General features: G+C 48.8%; 1 protein-coding gene across 1 annotated transcript in view; it reads left to right on the forward strand.

The window, feature by feature from the left end:
* The window catches only part of LOC122924050 (transmembrane protease serine 3-like), a gene marked incomplete at its 5' end in the record, with an annotated part of 37,844 nt that extends 18,401 nt beyond the window's left edge, over positions 1–19,443 (forward strand). Inside the window, 6 exons of the mRNA XM_044274965.1 lie at positions 4,153–4,318; positions 4,400–4,569; positions 5,125–5,220; positions 5,370–5,512; positions 19,083–19,235; positions 19,372–19,443. Of these exons, the coding sequence (XP_044130900.1) occupies positions 4,153–4,318; positions 4,400–4,569; positions 5,125–5,220; positions 5,370–5,512; positions 19,083–19,235; positions 19,372–19,392 (749 nt within the window). The remainder of the gene's footprint in view (positions 1–4,152; positions 4,319–4,399; positions 4,570–5,124; positions 5,221–5,369; positions 5,513–19,082; positions 19,236–19,371) is intronic.
* Positions 19,444–20,390: the final 947 nt, after the last annotated feature.

Below are 20,390 nucleotides of genomic sequence, written 5' to 3' on the forward strand. Positions count from 1 at the left end.
GAGATTACTACATACAGATATATACAGCCACCACTAGAGGGAGCTCAGGAGATTACTGCATACAGATATATACAGCCACCACTAGAGGGAGCTCAGGAGATTACTACATACAGATATATACAGTCACCACTAGAGGGAGCTCAGGAGATTACTACATACAGATATATACAGCCACCACTAGAGGGAACAAAAAATGGTTAGAAAACATTCCATATAGTCAATATAAACGGATCCGACGAAACTGTACCCTTGATAGTGACTTTAAAAATCAGGCAAAAATCCTCAAAAAACGATTTATTGAGAAAGGCTACCCGAGAGAACTTATAAAAAACGCTTATGGTAGAACCATCACTGATACACAGGAAACTTGCCTACAGCCCAAAAACAGACACACAGGGGACAAACACAGAAATGAATATGAACTTTGTTACACAGTTCAATACATCCAACAACAGTATACGTACAATTTTTTCAAAATACTGGTATATCCTACTTCAGGATCCATACCTTGCAAAACTCTTACCGCCTAAGCCTAGAATGATTTACAGGAGAGCCCCAACATTTAAGAACCTCCTTGCCCCCAGCAAGCCGAAACAACACAATAAAAAAAACAGTTCTGTTGGCCCACCTTTACCATCTAAAAAACTACGCAGCTACAAATGTGGAAAGAGTCGTTGTCTATGCTGCAAGACTATAACCAACAAATGTACACATTTTTCGTCCAAAAAAAACAGGTCCACTTTCATGATAAAGCATCATCTGACATGCCAATCCAGTTATGTCATCTACCTAATTGAGTGTGGCTGCGGGCTTCAATACGTAGGGCGTACCACCCAGGAGTTACACTGTAGGCTAAACCAACATAGGCACAATATCCAAAAACATTACCAAAAACATAGCCTCTCCAGACATTGTGCCTCCACACCGGAAAAACAAAAACATCCAATCAAAATCACACCAATTGATTTCATACCACAAAACCCATATAACCGGTTCAGTACACTGCAGCGACGAGAAGTTTACTGCATGTACCAATTGGATACCCTTGCGCCCCATGGGTTAAATGAAATTAATGGACCATCTTTTAATATAAATTAAATATAATTCCGTTTACAAGGGGCCCGTACAATTAAAGTGCTTCTGTCAGCCCACTAAACCCTTTTTTTTTTTTTTTCGTTAATATTAATCCCTACACTGCAAGCTCCCTGTACATATGCTAAATATTAATTTTCGTTCAGTAGATATTGTTAAAAATCAAGTTTTATCATATGTAAATTACCTTGCTACCAGCAAGTAGGGCAGCCGCATCCTCCTCTCATCATGACGCCCCCTCTGCCGTTTGATTGACAGGGCCAGGGAACGGGTTCGTTCTCTGCTGGCCCTGTTCGAATTCAAAATATCGCGCCTGCACCGTACCTTTCTTTAATCGGTGCAGGCGCACTGAGAGGCGGCCTCTTTCCCGGCCGCTCCATCCTCAATGCGCCTGCGCCGATGACGTCACATCTACACCCGGCGCAGGCGCATTGAGGATGGAGCGGCCGGGAGAGAGGCCGCCTCTCAGTGCGCCTGCACCGATTAAAGAAAGGTACGGTGCAGGCGCGATATTTTGAATTCGAACAGGGCCAGCAGAGAACGAACCCGTTCCCTGGCCCTGTCAATCAAACGGCGGAGGGGGCGTCATGATGAGAGGAGGATGCGGCTGCCCTACTTGCTGGTAGCAAGGTAATTTACATATGATAAAACTTGATTTTTAACAATATCTACTGAACGAAAATTAATATTTAGCATATGTACAGGGAGCTTGCAGTGTAGGGATTAATATTAACGAAAAAAAAAAAAAAAGGGTTTAGTGGGCTGACAGAAGCACTTTAAATAGGGTGGCCTCATCACTATAGTCCTAACACCACCTTTATGTAGCAAATATCTGCAAGTCCGCTCTATTGTTTACAAACATTCCGCTAGCTACATTTGTGAGACTGTGTCTATGATCTACAACCGATACAGCCTCACAAAACAACTAGAACATTGTATCAATAGCCACCAATCTTTAATCTGAATTATGTTAACCTGTTGTGGTTGCTTTTTTCCCCTATCCTCCCTCACTAGAAATTAGCTATGCATAGAAACTACAATTGCACATGTATGAGGAGATATATGGGTGCACATGTGTTTAGATGTGGGTATGTGTATGCGCACATGCACACACACATATATATATATATATATATTTTATTTTATCATTCTACCTACAGAGACATATATATATATATATATATATATATATATATATATATATATTTGCATTTTATATATTTTTATATCTTTTAAAAAAAATCTTTTATCCGTTAGCAATATAACTATCAAATATCATATCATTCCACGCACCTTTTATTAGCATTTACATTATCATTTATTATTCACCAATTATTATTTTTTCTATTTTTATCATTATCCCACTACAAATAACCACCATACTTTACACTCCCTTCTCCCTTTTTTTTTTTTTTTTTTCTCCTCTCCCCCCAAAAAAAGTCTTAATACTAGACTAATCCATCTCTAACCTTTTTAAAAGATGACCAAATTCAACCGCTGTAGCTATACCTATATATAACCATTTTATCTTATTTATTTCCCCTTCTTTAAAATGAATGAGGTCCACACTATATATAATTTTAAAGGGATCAGTAAGGGACTTAACAAGGGACTGAATACCAGATGACAGCTTTCCACGATCCTAAGATGCTTACTTACCCCCTCCCCCTGCTCCACCCCCCTTGGCCTCACGCGCCTTTTTTGAGTTTAAATAACTGCCACATGTGAATGTGGCTTTATGTTGTATATTGTCCTGATGAAGGGGGCCCTCCGCCCCTGAAACGCGTTGACTGAAAATAAAAAAGTATTGTGTTAACAATACCTACCTATTTCTGACTCCTGCTGACAGCGCCATCTAAAAGGTTCATTCTATTTCTTCTCTACAAACTAGAGGGAACTAAGGAGATTACTACATACAGATATATACAGCCACCACTAGAGGGAGCTCAGGAGATTACTACATACAGATATATACAGCCACCACTAGAGGGAGCTCAGGAGATTACTGCATACAGATATATATAGCCACCACTAGAGGGAGCTCAGGAGATTACTACATACAGATATATACAACCACCACTAGAGGGAGCTCAGGAGATTACTACATACAGATATATACAGCCACCACTAGAGGGAGCTCAGGAGATTACTACATACAGATATATACAGCCACCACTAGAGGGAGCTCAGGAGATTACTACATACAGATATATACAGCCACCACTAGAGGGAGCTCAGGAGATTACTACATACAGATATATACAGCCACCACTAGGGGAGCTCAGGAGATTACTGCATACAGATATATACAGCCACCACTAGAGGGAGCTCAGTAGGGTACTACATACAGATATATACAGCCACCACTAGAGGGAGCTCAGGAGATTACTACATACAGATATATACAGCCACCACTAGAGGGAGCTCAGGAGATTACTACATACAGATATATGCAGCCACCACTAGAGGGAGCTCAGTAGAGTACTACATACAGATATATACAGCCACCACTAGAGGGAGCTCAGGAGATTACTACATAAAGATATATACAGCCACCACTAGAGGGAGCTCAGGAGATTACTACATAAAGATATATACAGCCACCACTAGAGGGAGCTCAGGAGATTACTACATACAGATATATACAGCCACCACTAGAGGGAGCTCAGGAGATTACTACATACAGATATATACAGCCACTAATAGATATTGGTTTGGATCAGCCTGACATGTGGTAAGCGAAGCGGTGAGAGCTACTTGTGCCCACTAATCCACCTGTATAATAGAACCCTTAAAGGGATGGTGTCATGGCTTCCAGCTGTATATAAGCTCACTGTGTCATATATACCAGTAAGCAATCAACCAGAGCGCAGGTTTAATCTTTTAAACTACACTAGAAAAATTACCTTTGACCATGTTGGCCCATGGTGCTCAAGTGCCCTCAAAACATGTCCTAAGAGCAGAAGATACAAAGCTGAGCTGTTATCTGGGGAGACATGGTGAGTCATGGTGTGTAGGTCCTGTGGTCTCACTGCCTATGTTCCTCTCTCCTTGGTGTAGACTGTGGCCGTTCTTCTGCTGATGGCCAGCGTATAGTTGGAGGATCTCCATCGGCCTGGGGACGTTGGCCATGGCAGGTCAGCTTGCGCTGGGATGGACGGCATGTCTGTGGAGGGTCCATCATTTCTTCCCAGTGGGTGATGAGTGCGGCCCACTGCTTCGTCCTGTGAGTAGCCGACACAGCTGCATGGAGTATTGTACGTGTGGGTGATCGGCGTGGAGTACCATTCTCTGTCTGATTTCACAGGTCCAACTTCCTTATGGTGGCAAGGTGGAAGGTTCACGCCGGCTCTACCTCCCTCAACCCGTCCACCTCTCACTCTGTCCGGAGCATCTACTACAACGGCCTGTACAACCCTGAAACCAATGACTACGATGTCGCTCTGCTGAAAACTAGCCAGCCCATGGGCTTCACTGGTGAGATGAAGCCCCACCATGCTTTATAGTGCAGAATAGCTCTACCTGTCCCCCTGATCTGCCATGTACCTGAACATAGGATCAGGAGGAGGACCGGACTACTGGGTCCTGGATGAACAGAACAATGGCTTGTATCTAGAATTCCTCTTCAAGGTTGGGGTTCAGTGGGGTGCATGCCGGACTATACCTTCACGGGGCTGATCTCGGTTTCTGAAGGTGTATCCTTCTGCCCTTAACCCCGTTGCGTCCCATTTTTGGCTGATGGGATCAGGAATGTGATAAGATGGGCCCGGCTTAGCATGTCTGTCCTGTTGTTGCAGGCAGTGGGGCAGAGCTCCTGCTGGATGCAGTTGCCTTACAGAAAGGGAGAGGTTGGATCTCAGGTCTTCTGAGGAGAGTGGGAAAAAGTATAGAAGAATTCTTTAGATATTTCTCTCAGTTTTGGTTCCAGATCAAATGAAATGAGGACTTTCTGGGATTTTTGATGCATGTTTTTCACATCACACCGCTATATCCGTCCCGCAGTCGCTTCTCTTCGGTTTCTCTTTCATGCAGAAACCCTGCGGCCCGTGTGTCTACCCAGAACACGTCAGAAGTTCCAGAGCATGGGCAACTGCTGGATCAGCGGATGGGGACACGTGAGTGAGGGAGGTGAGGTGACACACTGTGGGGGTGACCGGCTGGTGGAACCCCCAAATATTAGGTTCTAATATCTATGAACACGATCTGGGTATATGGCGGTATACAGTGATCTGTCAGGACATTTATGGGTTTCCTCTTATTTTTTGGTCTATTCCCAGGTCAATTGTCTCCGGTTCTCCGAGAAGCCAAGGTCCATCTGATCAGCAGCCATCTCTGTAACCAGTCCTCATATTACCCGGGGATGATCACTGCCCAAATGTTATGTGCCGGCTACCTGGACGGAAAAGTGGACTCCTGTCAGGTATATGGACTGTAGTAATATAATGTATAGTGCCGTCTCTGTAAGAAGAGGTTCTTCAGCAGCTGCAGTGTGTTCTATAATACACATAACCTCATAATATACACCTCAGCTGCTGCAGAACCTCCTAATACATACCTCAGCAGCTGCAGTGTGTTCTATAATACACATAAAAATCACAGAAAAAACTAAGATAAAAACATCCTGCACGATATGATACAATTGTGCGGATGTCCCTGGCCATATTATTGAAGAAAACCACAGAAATAAGATAATAATGCACTTATTAAAGTAGATGCAAGCACTATATATGGACTAAGTCCTCACCCTGATATGATAATGTCTGAGACACTTAGTCAATATATTTTGATCAAAACACATCTAAGCCCGCCTACCAAACGTCAAGGTGGTCTCAGGTCAGGCGGGTCATACGCTAAACCTACCTAAGCCGTTGGGCTTCTATGTTCAGGAGCGCAGACGCCGCACATATGGTGTGCTGCTCCTAGTCACCTCCATGTGCATCAAGCAACCAATGGGAGGAGGAGCAAGAACAGCCATATGTACCACCTAATTAAGGCGCTCTATTGGATAGGGGAGGGGGCAAAGGTGCAGAGGAATGCTACTCCCAAGATACTAGGTGCGCATTCACACTTGAAGGTGCCACTCCCTCAAGCAAATACTACATAGACAAAAAAATCACAGAAAAAACTAAGATAAAAACATCCTGCACGAAATTATATACAAATGTGCGGATGTCCCTGGCCATATTAATGAAGAAAACCACAGAAATAAGATAATGTATTAGGAGGTTCTGCAGCAGCTGACCACCTTGACGCTCGGTAGGCGGGCTTAGATGTGTTTTGATCAAAATATATTGACTAAGTGTCTCAGACATTATCATATCAGAGTGAGGACTTTGTCCATATATAGTGCTTGCATCTACTTTACTAAGTGCATTATTATCCTATAATACACATAACCTCATAATATACACCTCAGCTGCTGCAGAACCTCCTAATACACCCCTCAGCTGCTGCAGAACCTCCTAATACACCCCTCAGCTGCTGCTGAACCTCCTAATACACACCTCAGCTGCTGCTGAACCTCATAATACACCCCTCAGCTGCTGCAGAACCTCCTAATACACACCTCAGCTGCTGCTGAACCTCATAATACACCCCTCAGCTGCTGCAGAACCTCCTAATACACCCCTCAGCTGCTGCAGAACCTCCTAATACACACCTCAGCTGCTGCAGAACCTCCTAATACACACCTCAGCTGCTGCTGAACCTCATAATGCACACCTCAGCTGCTGCACAACCTCCTAATACACACCTCAGCTGCTGCAGAACCTCCTAATACACCCCTCAGCTGCTGCAGAACCTCCTAATACACACCTCAGCTGCTGCTGAACCTCATAATACACCCCTCAGCTGCTGCAGAACCTCCTAATACACACCTCAGCTGCTGCTGAACCTCATAATACACCCCTCAGCTGCTGCAGAACCTCCTAATACACCCCTCAGCTGCTGCAGAACCTCCTAATACACACCTCAGCTGCTGCAGAACCTCCTAATACACACCTCAGCTGCTGCTGAACCTCATAATGCACACCTCAGCTGCTGCACAACCTCCTAATGCACACCTCAGCTGCTGCAGAACCTCATAATACACACCTCAGCTGCTGCAGAACCTCCTAATACACACCTCAGCTGCTGCTGAACCTCATAATACACCCCTCAGCTGCTGCAGAACCTCCTAATACACACCTCAGCTGCTGCTGAACCTCATAATGCACACCTCAGCTGCTGCAGAACCTGCTAATGCACACCTCAGCTGCTGCAGAACCTCATAATACACACCTCAGCTGCTGCACAACCTCATAATACATACCTCAGCTGCTGCAGAACCTCCTAATACACACCTCAGCTGCTGCAGAACATCCTAATACACACCTCAGCTGCTGCAGAACCTCCTAATACACACCTCAGCTGCTGCAGAACATCCTAATACACACCTCAGCTGCTGCAGAACCTCCTAATACACACCTCAGCTGCTGCAGAACCTCCTAATATACACCTCTGCTGCTGCAGAACCTCCTAATACACACCTCAGCTGCTGCAGAACCTCATAATACACACCTCAGCTGCTGCAGAACCTCCTAATACACACCTCAGCTGCTGCAGAACCTCATAATACACACCTCGGCTGCTGCAGAACCTCATAATACACGCCTCAGCTGCTGCAGAACCTCATAATACACACCTCAGCTGCTGCATAACCTCCTAATACACACCTCAGCTGCTGCAGAACCTCCTAATACACACCTCAGCCGCTGCAGAACCTCCTAATACATACCTCAGCTGCTGCAGAACCTCCTAATACACACCTCAGCTGCTGCAGAACCTCCTAATACACACCCCAGCTGCTGCAGAACCTCCTAATACACACCTCAGCTGCTGCAGATCCTCCTAATACACACCTCAGCTGCTGCAGAACCTCCTAATACACACCTCAGCCGCTGCAGAACCTCCTAATACATACCTCAGCTGCTGCAGAACCTCCTAATACACACCTCAGCTGCTGCAGAATCTCCTAATACACACCTCAGCTGCTGCAGAACCTCCTAATACACACCTCAGCTGCTGCAGAACCTCATAATACACACTTTAGCTCCTGCTGTGAATCTCAGGACCCCTGCCGTTCAGCTGTTCCCGAGCGGCGCCGCAGTATCCGGCTCCATCTACTACATACAATGGGTGGAGTTGTAGTTCCAGTGTCAGAGATGCTGCAGAACAGCGGACCATTGGGGGTTCAGAGAGAGGAGACCTTATAATCAGATGAGGATAGGACATCAGTATAACAGAACTGGAAGACCCCCAATCACATTAATCAGCCCTCATTTATTACACCAGGAAATAGTTTTTCTCAAGTATTTTAATCTCCATCAGTTTCCGGCGTGGACTGAACACTACGTGGACCGGGGCCGTGCTCAGTGCTCACAGCGAGACGTAACCGATAACTGCACTAATGGGGATAAACTACAAATCAATTGCACTTTCCACCAGGGTAATGGCGCAGTTATATAACCGCACCCAGGCAATATATCGACCTGCACCCGTCACCCCGGCCGCCTCACCCTGTGGCCCGAGCATTAAAGTTAAAGGTCTGTTTGCATTTTTCTGCAATAATAAATTAAAGGAGACCTTCAGACTGAACGGCCAGCGCCCGCCATTCCAGCCTCACAGACCTGCCTCCATATAAAAGCAGGGGGGGAAACTAATGTGCAAGTCATCATGTGAGGGGGGCAATTCATGGAAATATTCACACCCACTGAAACCCTGCGCCATTGATTTCTGCACTCTGCGCATGCGCTGTGAAGCCGGGTGTATGTGATCCAGCTTCATCTGTGCCCTGCGCCTGTGCTGGGAGGCAGCAGAGATACTTGTTGAGCCGAAAGCCCGCGCAGCAAGACTCAGCGGCGCATGCGCAGGATTTCAGGAGCGCCTCCACTGACGTCAGGTCTCACAGATAACCTGTCGGCTGAAGAGTTAATGCAGATTACTGTATGTTCCCCACAGCAGAGGTGTCCGTACCCGGAGGGTGAGGGGAACACGTGCTCAAAACTCAGAATATTAGTCAGAAGCACTGAAATCGCCGTGAGTGGATGTTTATAACCTGAGTGAGGTCATCGTTCTTCGCGTTCCGGAAATGCAGCCGACGAGGGCCTTTTTTTCCGCAATCCCGGCATATCTTCGTATCGACCAGTCAGACTAACCGCTGTTAGGCGGCGGTTACACGGCGTCATGTGGTGCACAACAACAAGTAGCGCCAATGTATTAGAGCTGGGATTTGGGATGTCGCAGGTGAATTGCGAGTCGCGAGACGTTCAACCTGCGACACAAAATCCACCAAATCTGTTTTTTTTTACGACAGTTGTGTCACGGCATGTCGCATTGTGGCGCCATTGACTAGCACTACAAGACATGTGACCGTGTCCGTATGCGGTCTATCTGTTCTATGCGTTCTGATGTTGGTATTAGCCACCATACCTAGGGGCGCCATTGTGCGGATCAGCGTACGTTTCCCCTTTTTTGTTTCTTTTCTATAACGAATGAGGGAGGGTCTCCCGCCATATTGTGCTCACAGGACGTCTATCTACTTGACTTGCTGCTCCCTGGGCGGTTTCTTGCAGCGAATAGACAAACACTGTTAACTAAGAGCCATGATTATCGTCCCGCCAAGGCGATTACTGGGTCGTCTCCGGCTTCGCATGGACGTCTTTAATGTTGTCGCTGTGCCCTAAACGGATGTAGACTGGGACGGACTGGGAGCTTAAAGTGGACTTGGAAAAAAATCTAAAAGTGGCCTCATGTTGTAGGCGGGTCCAAATAGACAGAAGGTGGAGCGACAGAGGTAGGCGGGGTCTGCAATACTGTTGTACCGCCCCAGCAGAACCAAATGCACAGCACAATGCAAAATACTGCAGCCGCCTGCGTAGCGTTCAACTCTGTCACCCCCCCTGAGAATGGAAATACAGATGAATGCAGGAAGGCCCCGGGGAAAAAGGACCAGACGATCCTAGCAATAATTAATGTCGAGAGCATCCGACCGGTGGCGTAAGGAGGGCTTGGGTGGCCCCATGGGCATCGGCCCACCGGGAGGTTTCCCTGTAGGGTCTAGGGTCAGTCCGGCCCTGGATGTATATACAGTCTATATGTCATAAGATAGTTATTAATGTCCCTTTATTGTCCCCTGATGAACCTGCAGTATTGGGGAAACGCGTTGGAGACCCCGTGACCCCATGTAACAGGACCTCCTGCTCCTCAGTGGGACTTTTACACCTTCACTGGTGGTGGCTCCTTTTTTCTATATATCACTAATAAATGTGGCGATTTCTGTACTTCTGACTAATATTCTCAGAGTTTTGCTCAAGTGTTCAACATACCCTATGAATGGGCCCCTGTGTATGGAGTTTGACCCCTGTGTATGGACCCCTGTGTATGGAGTTGGACCCCTGTGTATGGACCCCTGTGTATGGAGTTGGACCCCTGTGTATGGACCCCTGTGTATGGAGTTTGACCCCTGTGTATGGACCCCTGTGTATGGAGTTGGACCCCTGTGTATGGACCCCTGTGTATGGAGTTGGACCCCTGTGTATGGACCCCTGTGTATGGACCCCTGTGTAGGGACCCCTGTGTATGGAGTTGGACCCCTGTGAATGGACCCCTGTGTATGGACCCCTGTGTAGGGACCCCTGTGTATGGACCCCTGTGTAGGGACCCCTGTGTATGGACCCCTGTTTAGGGACCCCTGTGTATGGACCCCTGTGTAGGGACCCCTGTGTATGGAGTTGGACCCCTGTGTAGGGACCCCTGTGTATGGAGTTAGACCCCTGGGTAGGGACCCCTGTGTATGGAGTTGGACCCCTGTGAATGGACCCCTGTGTATGGAGTTGGACCCCTGTGAATGGACCCCTGTGTATGGAGTTGGACCCCTGTGTATGGACCCCTGTGTAGGGACCCCTGTGAATGGACCCTGTGTATTGAGTTGGACCCCTGTGTATGGACCCCTGTGTAGGGACCCCTGTGAATGGACCCCTGTGTATGGACTCCTGTGTATGGAGTTGGACCCCTGTGTATGGACCCCTGTGTATGGAGTTGGACCCCTGTGTATGGACCCCTGTGTATGGACCCCTGTGTAGGGACCCCTGTGAATGGACCCCTGTGTATTGAGTTGGACCCCTGTGTATGGACCCCTGAGTATGGACCCCTGTGTATGGACCCCTGTGTAGGGACCCCTGTGTAGGGACCCCTGTGTATGGACCCCTGAGTATGGACCCCTGTGTAGGGACCCCTGTGTAGGGACCCCTGTGTAGGGACCCCTGTGTATGGACCCCTGTGTATGGACCCCTGTGTATGGCACGTATACAATAATCTGCATTTAGGACACATCCGTGTGATATCTGCTGTGAAATGAAATAATGGCACTTTTTCAAGGACTGATTCTGCTGACGTTGAACCATCTTTGGAACGTCAATTATGAATCAATGGTTTACAGCGAGGAGACCGAGGAAGGATGAAAGGACCTTAACATGTATAGCTTGGAAGAAAGACGAGACGGAGGGGAGATGAGAGAAACTGCTAAATACATAAAGGGGATCAACAAGGGAAAAGAGGAGAGAAGATTTACAGGAAGAAAAACTGCTACAAGAGGACATAGTGTTACATTAGAGGGGCAAAGGTTTAACAGTAATATCAGGAAGTATTACTTTACTGAGAGAGTAGTGGATGCATGGAATAGCCTTCCTGCAGAAGTGGTAGCTGCAAATACAGTGGAGGAGGTTAAGCATGCATGGGATAGGCATAAGGCCATCCTTCATATAAGATAGGGCCGGGGCTATCCATAGTATTCAGTATATTGGGCAGACTAGATGGGCCAAATGGTTCTTATCTGCCGACACATTCTAGGTTTCTATGTTCAGATTTTGCAGCAGATTTGCTGGCCCTGTGTGAACATGGTAAATATGGAGACCTGAACACATTTACCAGTCTAAAAACAACGGTCTGGCCACTTCTAGTGGGGACTGTATATCCTAGGACATCGGAGAGCGGCTCCAGGACTTACAATAACCAGAGACCAAGGTCACCATGAGAGGCCCATTATACTACTATTAGGACCCCTGACGTCAGTCCCTGCGGCCCTGTCACATCTGCTCATTGCCCTCTGGCCATAAACCCTGCAGATAAAATAAGCTTAATCTAAATTGTAAAATCACATTGATTTATAGGTTCAGAGATAAAAAGGATTTCATGTGTCAGGATCTACTTGCTATGTGTAGTCTGGAGCGCTTCCTATAACAGCAGTCTGGAGCGCCCCCTATAACAGCAGTCTGGATGTGTAGTCTGGAGCGCCCCCTATAACAGCAGTCTGGAGCGCCCCCTATAACAGCAGTCTGGATGTGTAATCTGGAGCACCCCCTATAACAGCAGTCTGGATGTGTAGTCTGGAGCGCCCCCTATAACAGCAGTCTGGATGTGTAATCTGGAGCGCCCCCTATAACAGCAGTCTGGATGTGTAATCTGGAGCACCCCATAGAACAGCAGTCTGGATGTGTAGTCTGGAGCGCCCCCTATAACAGCAGTCTGGATGTGTAATCTGGAGCGCCCCCTATAACAGCAGTCTGGATGTGTAGTCTGGAGCGCTTCCTATAACATAAGTCTGGATGAATAGTCTGGAGCGCCCCCTATAACAGGAGTCTGGATGTGTAGTCTGGAGCGCCCCTATAACAGCAGTCTGGATGTGTAGTCTGGAGCGCCCCCTATAACAGCAGTCTGGATGTGTAGTCTGGAGCGCCCCCTATAACAGCAGTCTGGATGTGTAGTCTGGAGCGCTTCCTATAACATAAGTCTGGATGAATAGTCTGGAGCGCCCCCTATAACAGCAGTCTGGATGTGTAGTCTGGAGCGCCCCTATAACAGCAGTCTGGATGTGTAGTCTGGAGCGCCCCCTATAACAGCAGTCTGGATGTGTAGTCTGGAGCACCCCCTATAACAGCAGTCTGGATGTGTAGTCTGGAGCGCCCCCTATAACAGCAGTCTGGATGTGTAGTCTGGAGCGCCCCCTATAACAGCAGTCTGGATGTGTAGTCTGGAGCGCCCCCTATAACAGCAGTCTGGATGTGTAGTCTGGAGCGCCCCCTATAACAGCAGTCTGGATGTGTAGTCTGGAGCGCCCCCTATAACAGCAGTCTGGATGTGTAGTCTGGAGTGCCCCTATAACAGCAGTCTGGATGTGTAGTCTGGAGCGCCCCTATAACAGCAGTCTAGATGTGTAGTCTGGAGCACCCCTATAACAGCAGTCTAGATGTGTAGTCTGGAGCGCCCCCTATAACAGCAGTCTGGATGTGTAGTCTGGAGAGCCCCCTATAACAGCTGTCTGGATGTGTAATCTGGAGCGCCCCCTATAACAGCAGTCTGGAGCGCCCCCTATAACAGCAGTCTGGATGTGTAGTCTGGAGCACCCCCTATAACAGCAGTCTGGATGTGTAGTCTGGAGCGCTTCCTATAACATAAGTCTGGATGAATAGTCTGGAGCCCCCCCTATAACAGGAGTCTGGATGTGTAGTCTGGAGCGCCCCTATAACAGCAGTCTGGATGTGTAGTCTGGAGCGCCCCCTATAACAGCATTTTAGATGGTGAGACTGGAGCCTCCTATAACAGCAGTCTGGATGTTGGGTCTGGAGCGCCCCCTATAATAGCAGTTTGGATGTTGGGTCTGGAGCCCCCCCATAACAGCAGTCTGGAGGTGTAGTCTGGAGCGGCCCCTATAACAGCAGTCTGGATGTGTAGTCTGGAGCGGCCCCTATAACAGCAGTCTGGATGTGTAGTCTGGAGCGGCCCCTATAACAGCAGTCTGGATGTATAGTCTGGAGAGCCCCCTATAACAGCAGTCTGGATGTATAGTCTGGAGCCCCCCTATAACAGCAGTCTGGATGTGGGGTCTGGAGCGCCCCCTATAACAGCAGTCGGGATGTATAGTCTGGAGCCCCCCTATAATAGCAGTCTGGATGTTGGGTCTGGAGCCCCCCCTTTAACAGCAGTCTGAATGTGTAGTCTGGAGCTCCCCCTATAACAGCAGTTTGGATGTTGGGTCTGGAGCGCCCCCTATAATAGCAGTCTGGATGTTGGGTCTGGAGCCCCCCCTATAACAGCAGTCTGGATGTGTAGTCTGGAGCGCCCCTATAACAGCAGTCTGGATGTGTAATCTGGAGCACCCCATAGAACAGCAGTCTGGATGTGTAGTCTGGAGCACCCCCTATAACAGCAGTCTGGATGTGTAGTCTGGAGCGCCCCCTATAACAGCAGTCTGGATGTGTAATCTGGAGCGCCCCCTATAAAAGCAGTCTGGATGTGTAGTCTGGAGCGCCCCCTATAACAGCAGTCTGGATGTATAGTCTGGAGCGCCCCCTATAACAGCAGTCTGGATGTGTAGTCTGGAGCGCCCCCTATAACAGCTGTCTGGATGTGTAGTCTGGAGCACCCCTATAACAGCAGTCTGGATGTGTAGTCTGGAGCGCCCCTATAACAGCAGTCTGGATGTGTAGTCTGGAGCGTTCTCTATAACAGCAGTCTGGATGTGTAGTCTGGAGCGCCCCCTATAACAGCAGTCTGGATGTGTAATCTGGAGCACCCCATATAACAGCAGTCTGGATGTGTAGTCTGGAGCGCCCCCTATAACAGCAGTCTGGATGTATAGTCTGGAGCGCCCCCTATAACAGCATTTTAGATGGTGAGACTGGAGCCTCCTATAACAGCAGTTTGGATGTGTAGTCTGGAGCACCCCTATAACAGCAGTCTGGATGTGTAGTCTGGAGCGCCCCCTATAACAGCTGTCTGGATGTGTAGTCTGGAGCGCCCCCTATAACAGCATTCTGGATGTGTAGTCTGGAGCGCCCCCTATAACAGCAGTCTGGATGTATAGTCTGGAGCGCCCCCTATAACAGCAGTCTGGATGTGTAGTCTGGAGCGCCCCCTATAACAGCTGTCTGGATGTGTAGTATGGAGCACCCCTATAACAGCAGTCTGGATGTGTAGTCTGGAGCGCCCCCTATAACAGCAGTCTGGATGTGTAGTCTGGAGCGTTCTCTATAACAGCAGTCTGGATGTGTAGTCTGGAGCGCCCCCTATAACAGCAGTCTGGATGTGTATTCTGGAGCACCCCATATAACAGCAGTCTGGATGTGTAGTCTGGAGCGCCCCCTATAACAGCAGTCTGGATGTATAGTCTGGAGCGCCCCCTATAACAGCATTTTAGATGGTGAGACTGGAGCCTCCTATAACAGCAGTTTGGATGTGTAGTCTGGAGCACCCCTATAACAGCAGTCTGGATGTGTAGTCTGGAGCGCCCCCTATAACAGCTGTCTGGATGTGTAGTCTGGAGCGCCCCCTATAACAGCATTCTGGATGTGTAGTCTGGAGCGCCCCCTATAACAGCAGTCTGGATGTGTAGTCTGGAGCGCCCCCTATAACAGCAGTCTGGATGTGTAGTCTGGAGCGCCCCCTATAACAGCAGTCTGGATGTGTAGTCTGGAGAGCCCCCTATAACAGCAGTCTGGATGTGTAGTCTGGAGAGCCCCCTATAACAGCTGTCTGGATGTGTAGTCTGGAGCGCTCCCTATAACAGCAGTCTGGATGTGTAGTCTGGAGCGCCCCCTATAACAGCAGTCTGGATGTATAGTCTGGAGCGCCCCCTATAACAGCAGTCTGGATGTATAGTCTGGAGCCTCCCCTATAACAGCAGTCTGGATGTGTAGTCTGGAGCGCCCCCTATAACAGCAGTCTGGATGTATAGTCTGGAGCGCCTCCTATAACAGCAGTCTAGATGTGTAGTCTGGAGCACCCCTATAACAGCAGTCTGGATGTGTAGTCTGGAACGCCCCCTATAACAGCAGTCTGGATGTGTAGTCTGGAGCGCTCCCTATAACAGCAGTCTGGATGTGTAGTCTGGAGCGCTCCCTATAACAGCAGTCTGGATGTATAGTCTGGAGCCTCTTATAACAGCAGTCTAGATGTGTAGTCTGGAGCGCCCCCTATAACAGCAGTCTGGATGTGTAGTCTGGAGCGGCCCCTATAACAGCAGTCTGGATGTGTAGTCTGGAGTGCCCCCTATAACAGCAGTGTGGATGTGTAGACTGGAGCCTCCTATAACAGCAGTCTGGATGTTAGGTCTGGAGCTCCCCCTATAACAGCAGTCTGGATGTATAGTCTGGAGCGTCCCCTATAACAGCAGTCTGGATGTTGGGTCTGGAGCGCCCCTATAACAGCAGTCTGGATGTGTAGTCTGAAGCACCCCCTATAACAGCAGTCTGGATGTGTAGTCTGGAGCGCCCCCTATAACAGCAGTCTGGATGTGTAGTCTGGAGCACCCCCTATAACAGCAGTCTGGATGTTGGGTCTGGAGCTCCCCCTATAACAGCAGTTTGGATGTTGGGACTGGAGCGCCCCCTATAATAGCAGTCTGGATGTTGGGTCTGGAGCCCCCCCTATAACAGCAGTCTGGAGGTGTAGTCTGGAGCGGGCCCCTATAACAGCAGTCTGGATGTGTAGTCTGGAGCGGCCCCTATAACAGCAGTCTGTATGTATAGTCTGGAGCGCCCCCTATAACAGCAGTCTGGATGTATAGTCTGGAGCCCCCCTATAACAGCAGTCTGGATGTGGGGTCTGGAGCGCCCCCTATAACAGCAGTCGGGATGTATAGTCTGGAGCCCCCCTATAACAGCAGTCTGGATGTTGGGTCTGGAGCTCCCCCTATAACAGCAGTTTGGATGTTGGGTCTGGAGCGCCCCCTATAATAGCAGTTTGGATGTTGGGTCTGGAGCCCCCCCATAACAGCAGTCTGGAGGTGTAGTCTGGAGCGGCCCCTATAACAGCAGTCTGGATGTGTAGTCTGGAGCGGCCCCTATAACAGCAGTCTGGATGTATAGTCTGGAGCCCCCCTATAACAGCAGTCTGGATGTGGGGTCTGGAGCGCCCCCTATAACAGCAGTCGGGATGTATAGTCTGGAGCCCCCCTATAATAGCAGTCTGGATGTTGGGTCTGGAGCCCCCCCTTTAACAGCAGTCTGAATGTGTAGTCTGGAGCTCCCCCTATAACAGCAGTTTGGATGTTGGGTCTGGAGCGCCCCCTATAATAGCAGTCTGGATGTTGGGTCTGGAGCCCCCCCTATAACAGCAGTCTGGATGTATAGTCTGGAGCGCCCCCTATAACAGCAGTCTGGATGTATAGTCTGGAGCCCCCCTATAACAGCAGTCTGGATGTGTGGTCTGGAGCGGCCCCTAGAACAGCAGTCTGGATGTGTAGTCTGGAGCGCCCCTATAACAGCAGTCTGGATGTGTAGTTTGGAGCGCCCCCTATAACAGCAGTCTGTATTTTGGGTCTGGAGCGCCCCCTATAACAGCAGTCTGGATGTTGGGTCTAGAGCGCCCCCTATAACAGCAGTCTGGATGTATAGTCTGGAGCCCCCCTATAACAGCAGTCTGGATGTGGGGTCTGGAGCGCCCCCTATAACAGCAGTCGGGATGTATAGTCTGGAGCACCCCCTATAACAGCAGTCTGGATGTTGGGTCTGGAGCTCCCCCTATAACAGCAGTTTGGATGTTGGGTCTGGAGCGCCCCCTATAATAGCAGTCTGGATGTTGGGTCTGGAGCCCCCCCTATAACAGCAGTCTGGATGTATAGTCTGGAGCGGCCGCTATAACAGCAGTCTGGATGTATAGTCTGGAGCGGCCCCTATAACAGCAGTCTGGATGTATAGTCTGGAGCCCCCCTATAACAGCAGTCTGGATGTGGGGTCTGGAGCGCCCCCTATAACAGCAGTTGGGATGTATAGTCTGGAGCCCCCCTATAACAGCAGTCTGGATGTTGGGTCTGGAGCCCCCCCTATAACAGCAGTCTGGATGTGTAGTCTGGAGCGTCCCCTATAACAGCAGTTTGGATGTTGGGTCTGGAGCGCCCCCTATAATAGCAGTCTGGATGTTGGGTCTGGATCCCCCCCTATAACAGCAGTCTGGAGGTGTAGTCTGGAGCGGCCCCTATAACAGCAGTCTGGATGTGTAGTCTGGAGCGGCCCCTATAACAGCAGTCTGGATGTATAGTCTGGAGAGCCCCCTATAACAGCAGTCTGGATGTATAGTCTGGAGCCCCCCCTATAACAGCAGTCTGGATGTGGGGTCTGGAGCGCCCCCTATAACAGCAGTCGGGATGTATAGTCTGGAGCCCCCCTATAACAGCAGTCTGGATGTTGGGTCTGGAGCCCCCCCTATAACAGCAGTCTGGATGTGTAGTCTGGAGCTCCCCCTATAACAGCAGTTTGGATGTTGGGTCTGGAGCGCCCCCTATAATAGCAGTCTGGATGTTGGGTCTGGAGCGCCCCCTATAACAGCAGTCTGGATGTGCAGTCTGGAGCCCCCCCTATAACAGCAGTCTGGATGTATAGTCTGGAGCGCCCCCTATAACAGCAGTCTGGATGTATAGTCTGGAGCTCCCCTATAACAGCAGTCTGGATGTATAGTCTGGAGCTCCCCTATAACAGCAGTCTGGATGTGTGGTCTGGAGCGCCCCCTATAACAGCAGTCTGGATGTGTAGTCTGGAGCGCCCCCTATAACAGCAGTCTGGATGTGTAGTCTGGAGCACCCCTATAACAGCAGTCTGGATGTGTAGTCTGGAGCGCCCCCTATAACAGCATTCTGGATGTGTAGTCTGGAGCGCCCCCTATAACAGCAGTCTGGATGTGTAGTCTGGAGCGCCCCCTATAACAGCAGTCTGGATGTATAGTCTGGAGCGGCCCCTATAACAGCAGTCTGGATGTATAGTCTGGAGCCCCCCTATAACAGCAGTCTGGATGTATAGTCTGGAGCGGCCCCTAGAACAGCAGTCTGGATGTGGGGTCTGGAGCGCCCCCTATAACAGCAGTCTGGATGTGGGGTCTGAAGCGCCCCCTATAGCTTAATAAATTTTACATGTCTGAACTAATCACCCTTTAATCCTGAGACAATATAATTTACCGCACAGGGGGACAGCGGGGGTCCTCTCGTCTGCCAGGAGGGCGGCTTATGGTGGCAGGTCGGCATCGTCAGCTGGGGAGAAGGTTGTGGGCGACCGAATCGGCCCGGAGTCTACACCAATCTCACCACACTTCTGGACTGGGTGTATCACCGGCTTCAGGTGGGTGATAACGTGATTGGCGCCATTGTCACCGGCTGACCAGTATGTATATAGCGGTATGTGGCGTGTGCAGGACGTGTATCACATCCCGATCCTACACCCCCTCCCGTATAACTGGACGTCTTTCTCTTCCCAGACCGACAGCGAGATTCCGTGAGAAAGAAGGCGATCCTCCGGTATTATATTCATAAAATATTATAACATCATTCCCCGGTCTCTGCGTCTTCTGTTCTCGTGCTCACAGCCATGACAGGGCGTGTGTCATGTATGTGCGGGGCCCTGGTATGTGGGGGGAGGGGCGGAGGCCTCTGTGGGGCTCAGTACCTGTGTGCAGTCATTGTCTCTGCAGCTTAACCACTTCAGCCCCGCTAGCTGAAACCCCCTTCATGACCAGAGCACTTTTTACACTTCGGCACTACACTACTTTCACCGTTTATCGCTCGGTCATGCAACTTACCACCCAAATGAATTTTACCTCCTTTTCTTCTCACTAATGGAGCTTTCATTTGGTGGTATTTCATTGCTGCTGACATTTTTACTTTTTTTGTTATTAATCGAAATGTAACGATTTTTTTGCAAAAAAATGACATTTTTCACTTTCAGCTGTAAAATTTTGCAAAAAAAACGACATCCATATATAAATTTTTCGCGAAATTTATTGTTCTACATGTCTTTGATAAAAAAAAAATGTTTGGGCAAAAAAAAAAAATGGTTTGGGTAAAAGTTATAGCGTTTACAAACTATGGTACAAAAATGTGAATTTCCGCTTTTTGAAGCAGCTCTGACTTTCTGAGCACCTGTCATGATTCCTGAGGTTCTACAATGCCCAGACAGTAGAAACACCCCACAAATGACCCCATTTCGGAAAGTAGACACCCTAAGGTATTCGCTGATGGGCATAGTGAGTTCATAGAACTTTTTATTTTTTGTCACAAGTTAGCGGAAAATGATGATGATTTTTTATTTTTATTTTTTTCTTACAAAGTCTCATATTCCACTAACTTGCGACAAAAAATAAAAAATTCTAGGAACTCGCCATGCCCCTCACGGAATACCTTGGGGTGTCTTCTTTCCAAAATGGGGTCACTTGTGGGGTAGTTATACTGCCCTGGCAATTTAGGGGCCCAAATGTGTGAGAAGAACTTTGCAATCAAA

The sequence above is a fragment of the Bufo gargarizans genome, unplaced genomic scaffold, assembly GCF_014858855.1.
Source record: "Bufo gargarizans isolate SCDJY-AF-19 unplaced genomic scaffold, ASM1485885v1 original_scaffold_2179_pilon, whole genome shotgun sequence".
Classification (NCBI taxonomy): domain Eukaryota; kingdom Metazoa; phylum Chordata; class Amphibia; order Anura; family Bufonidae; genus Bufo; species Bufo gargarizans.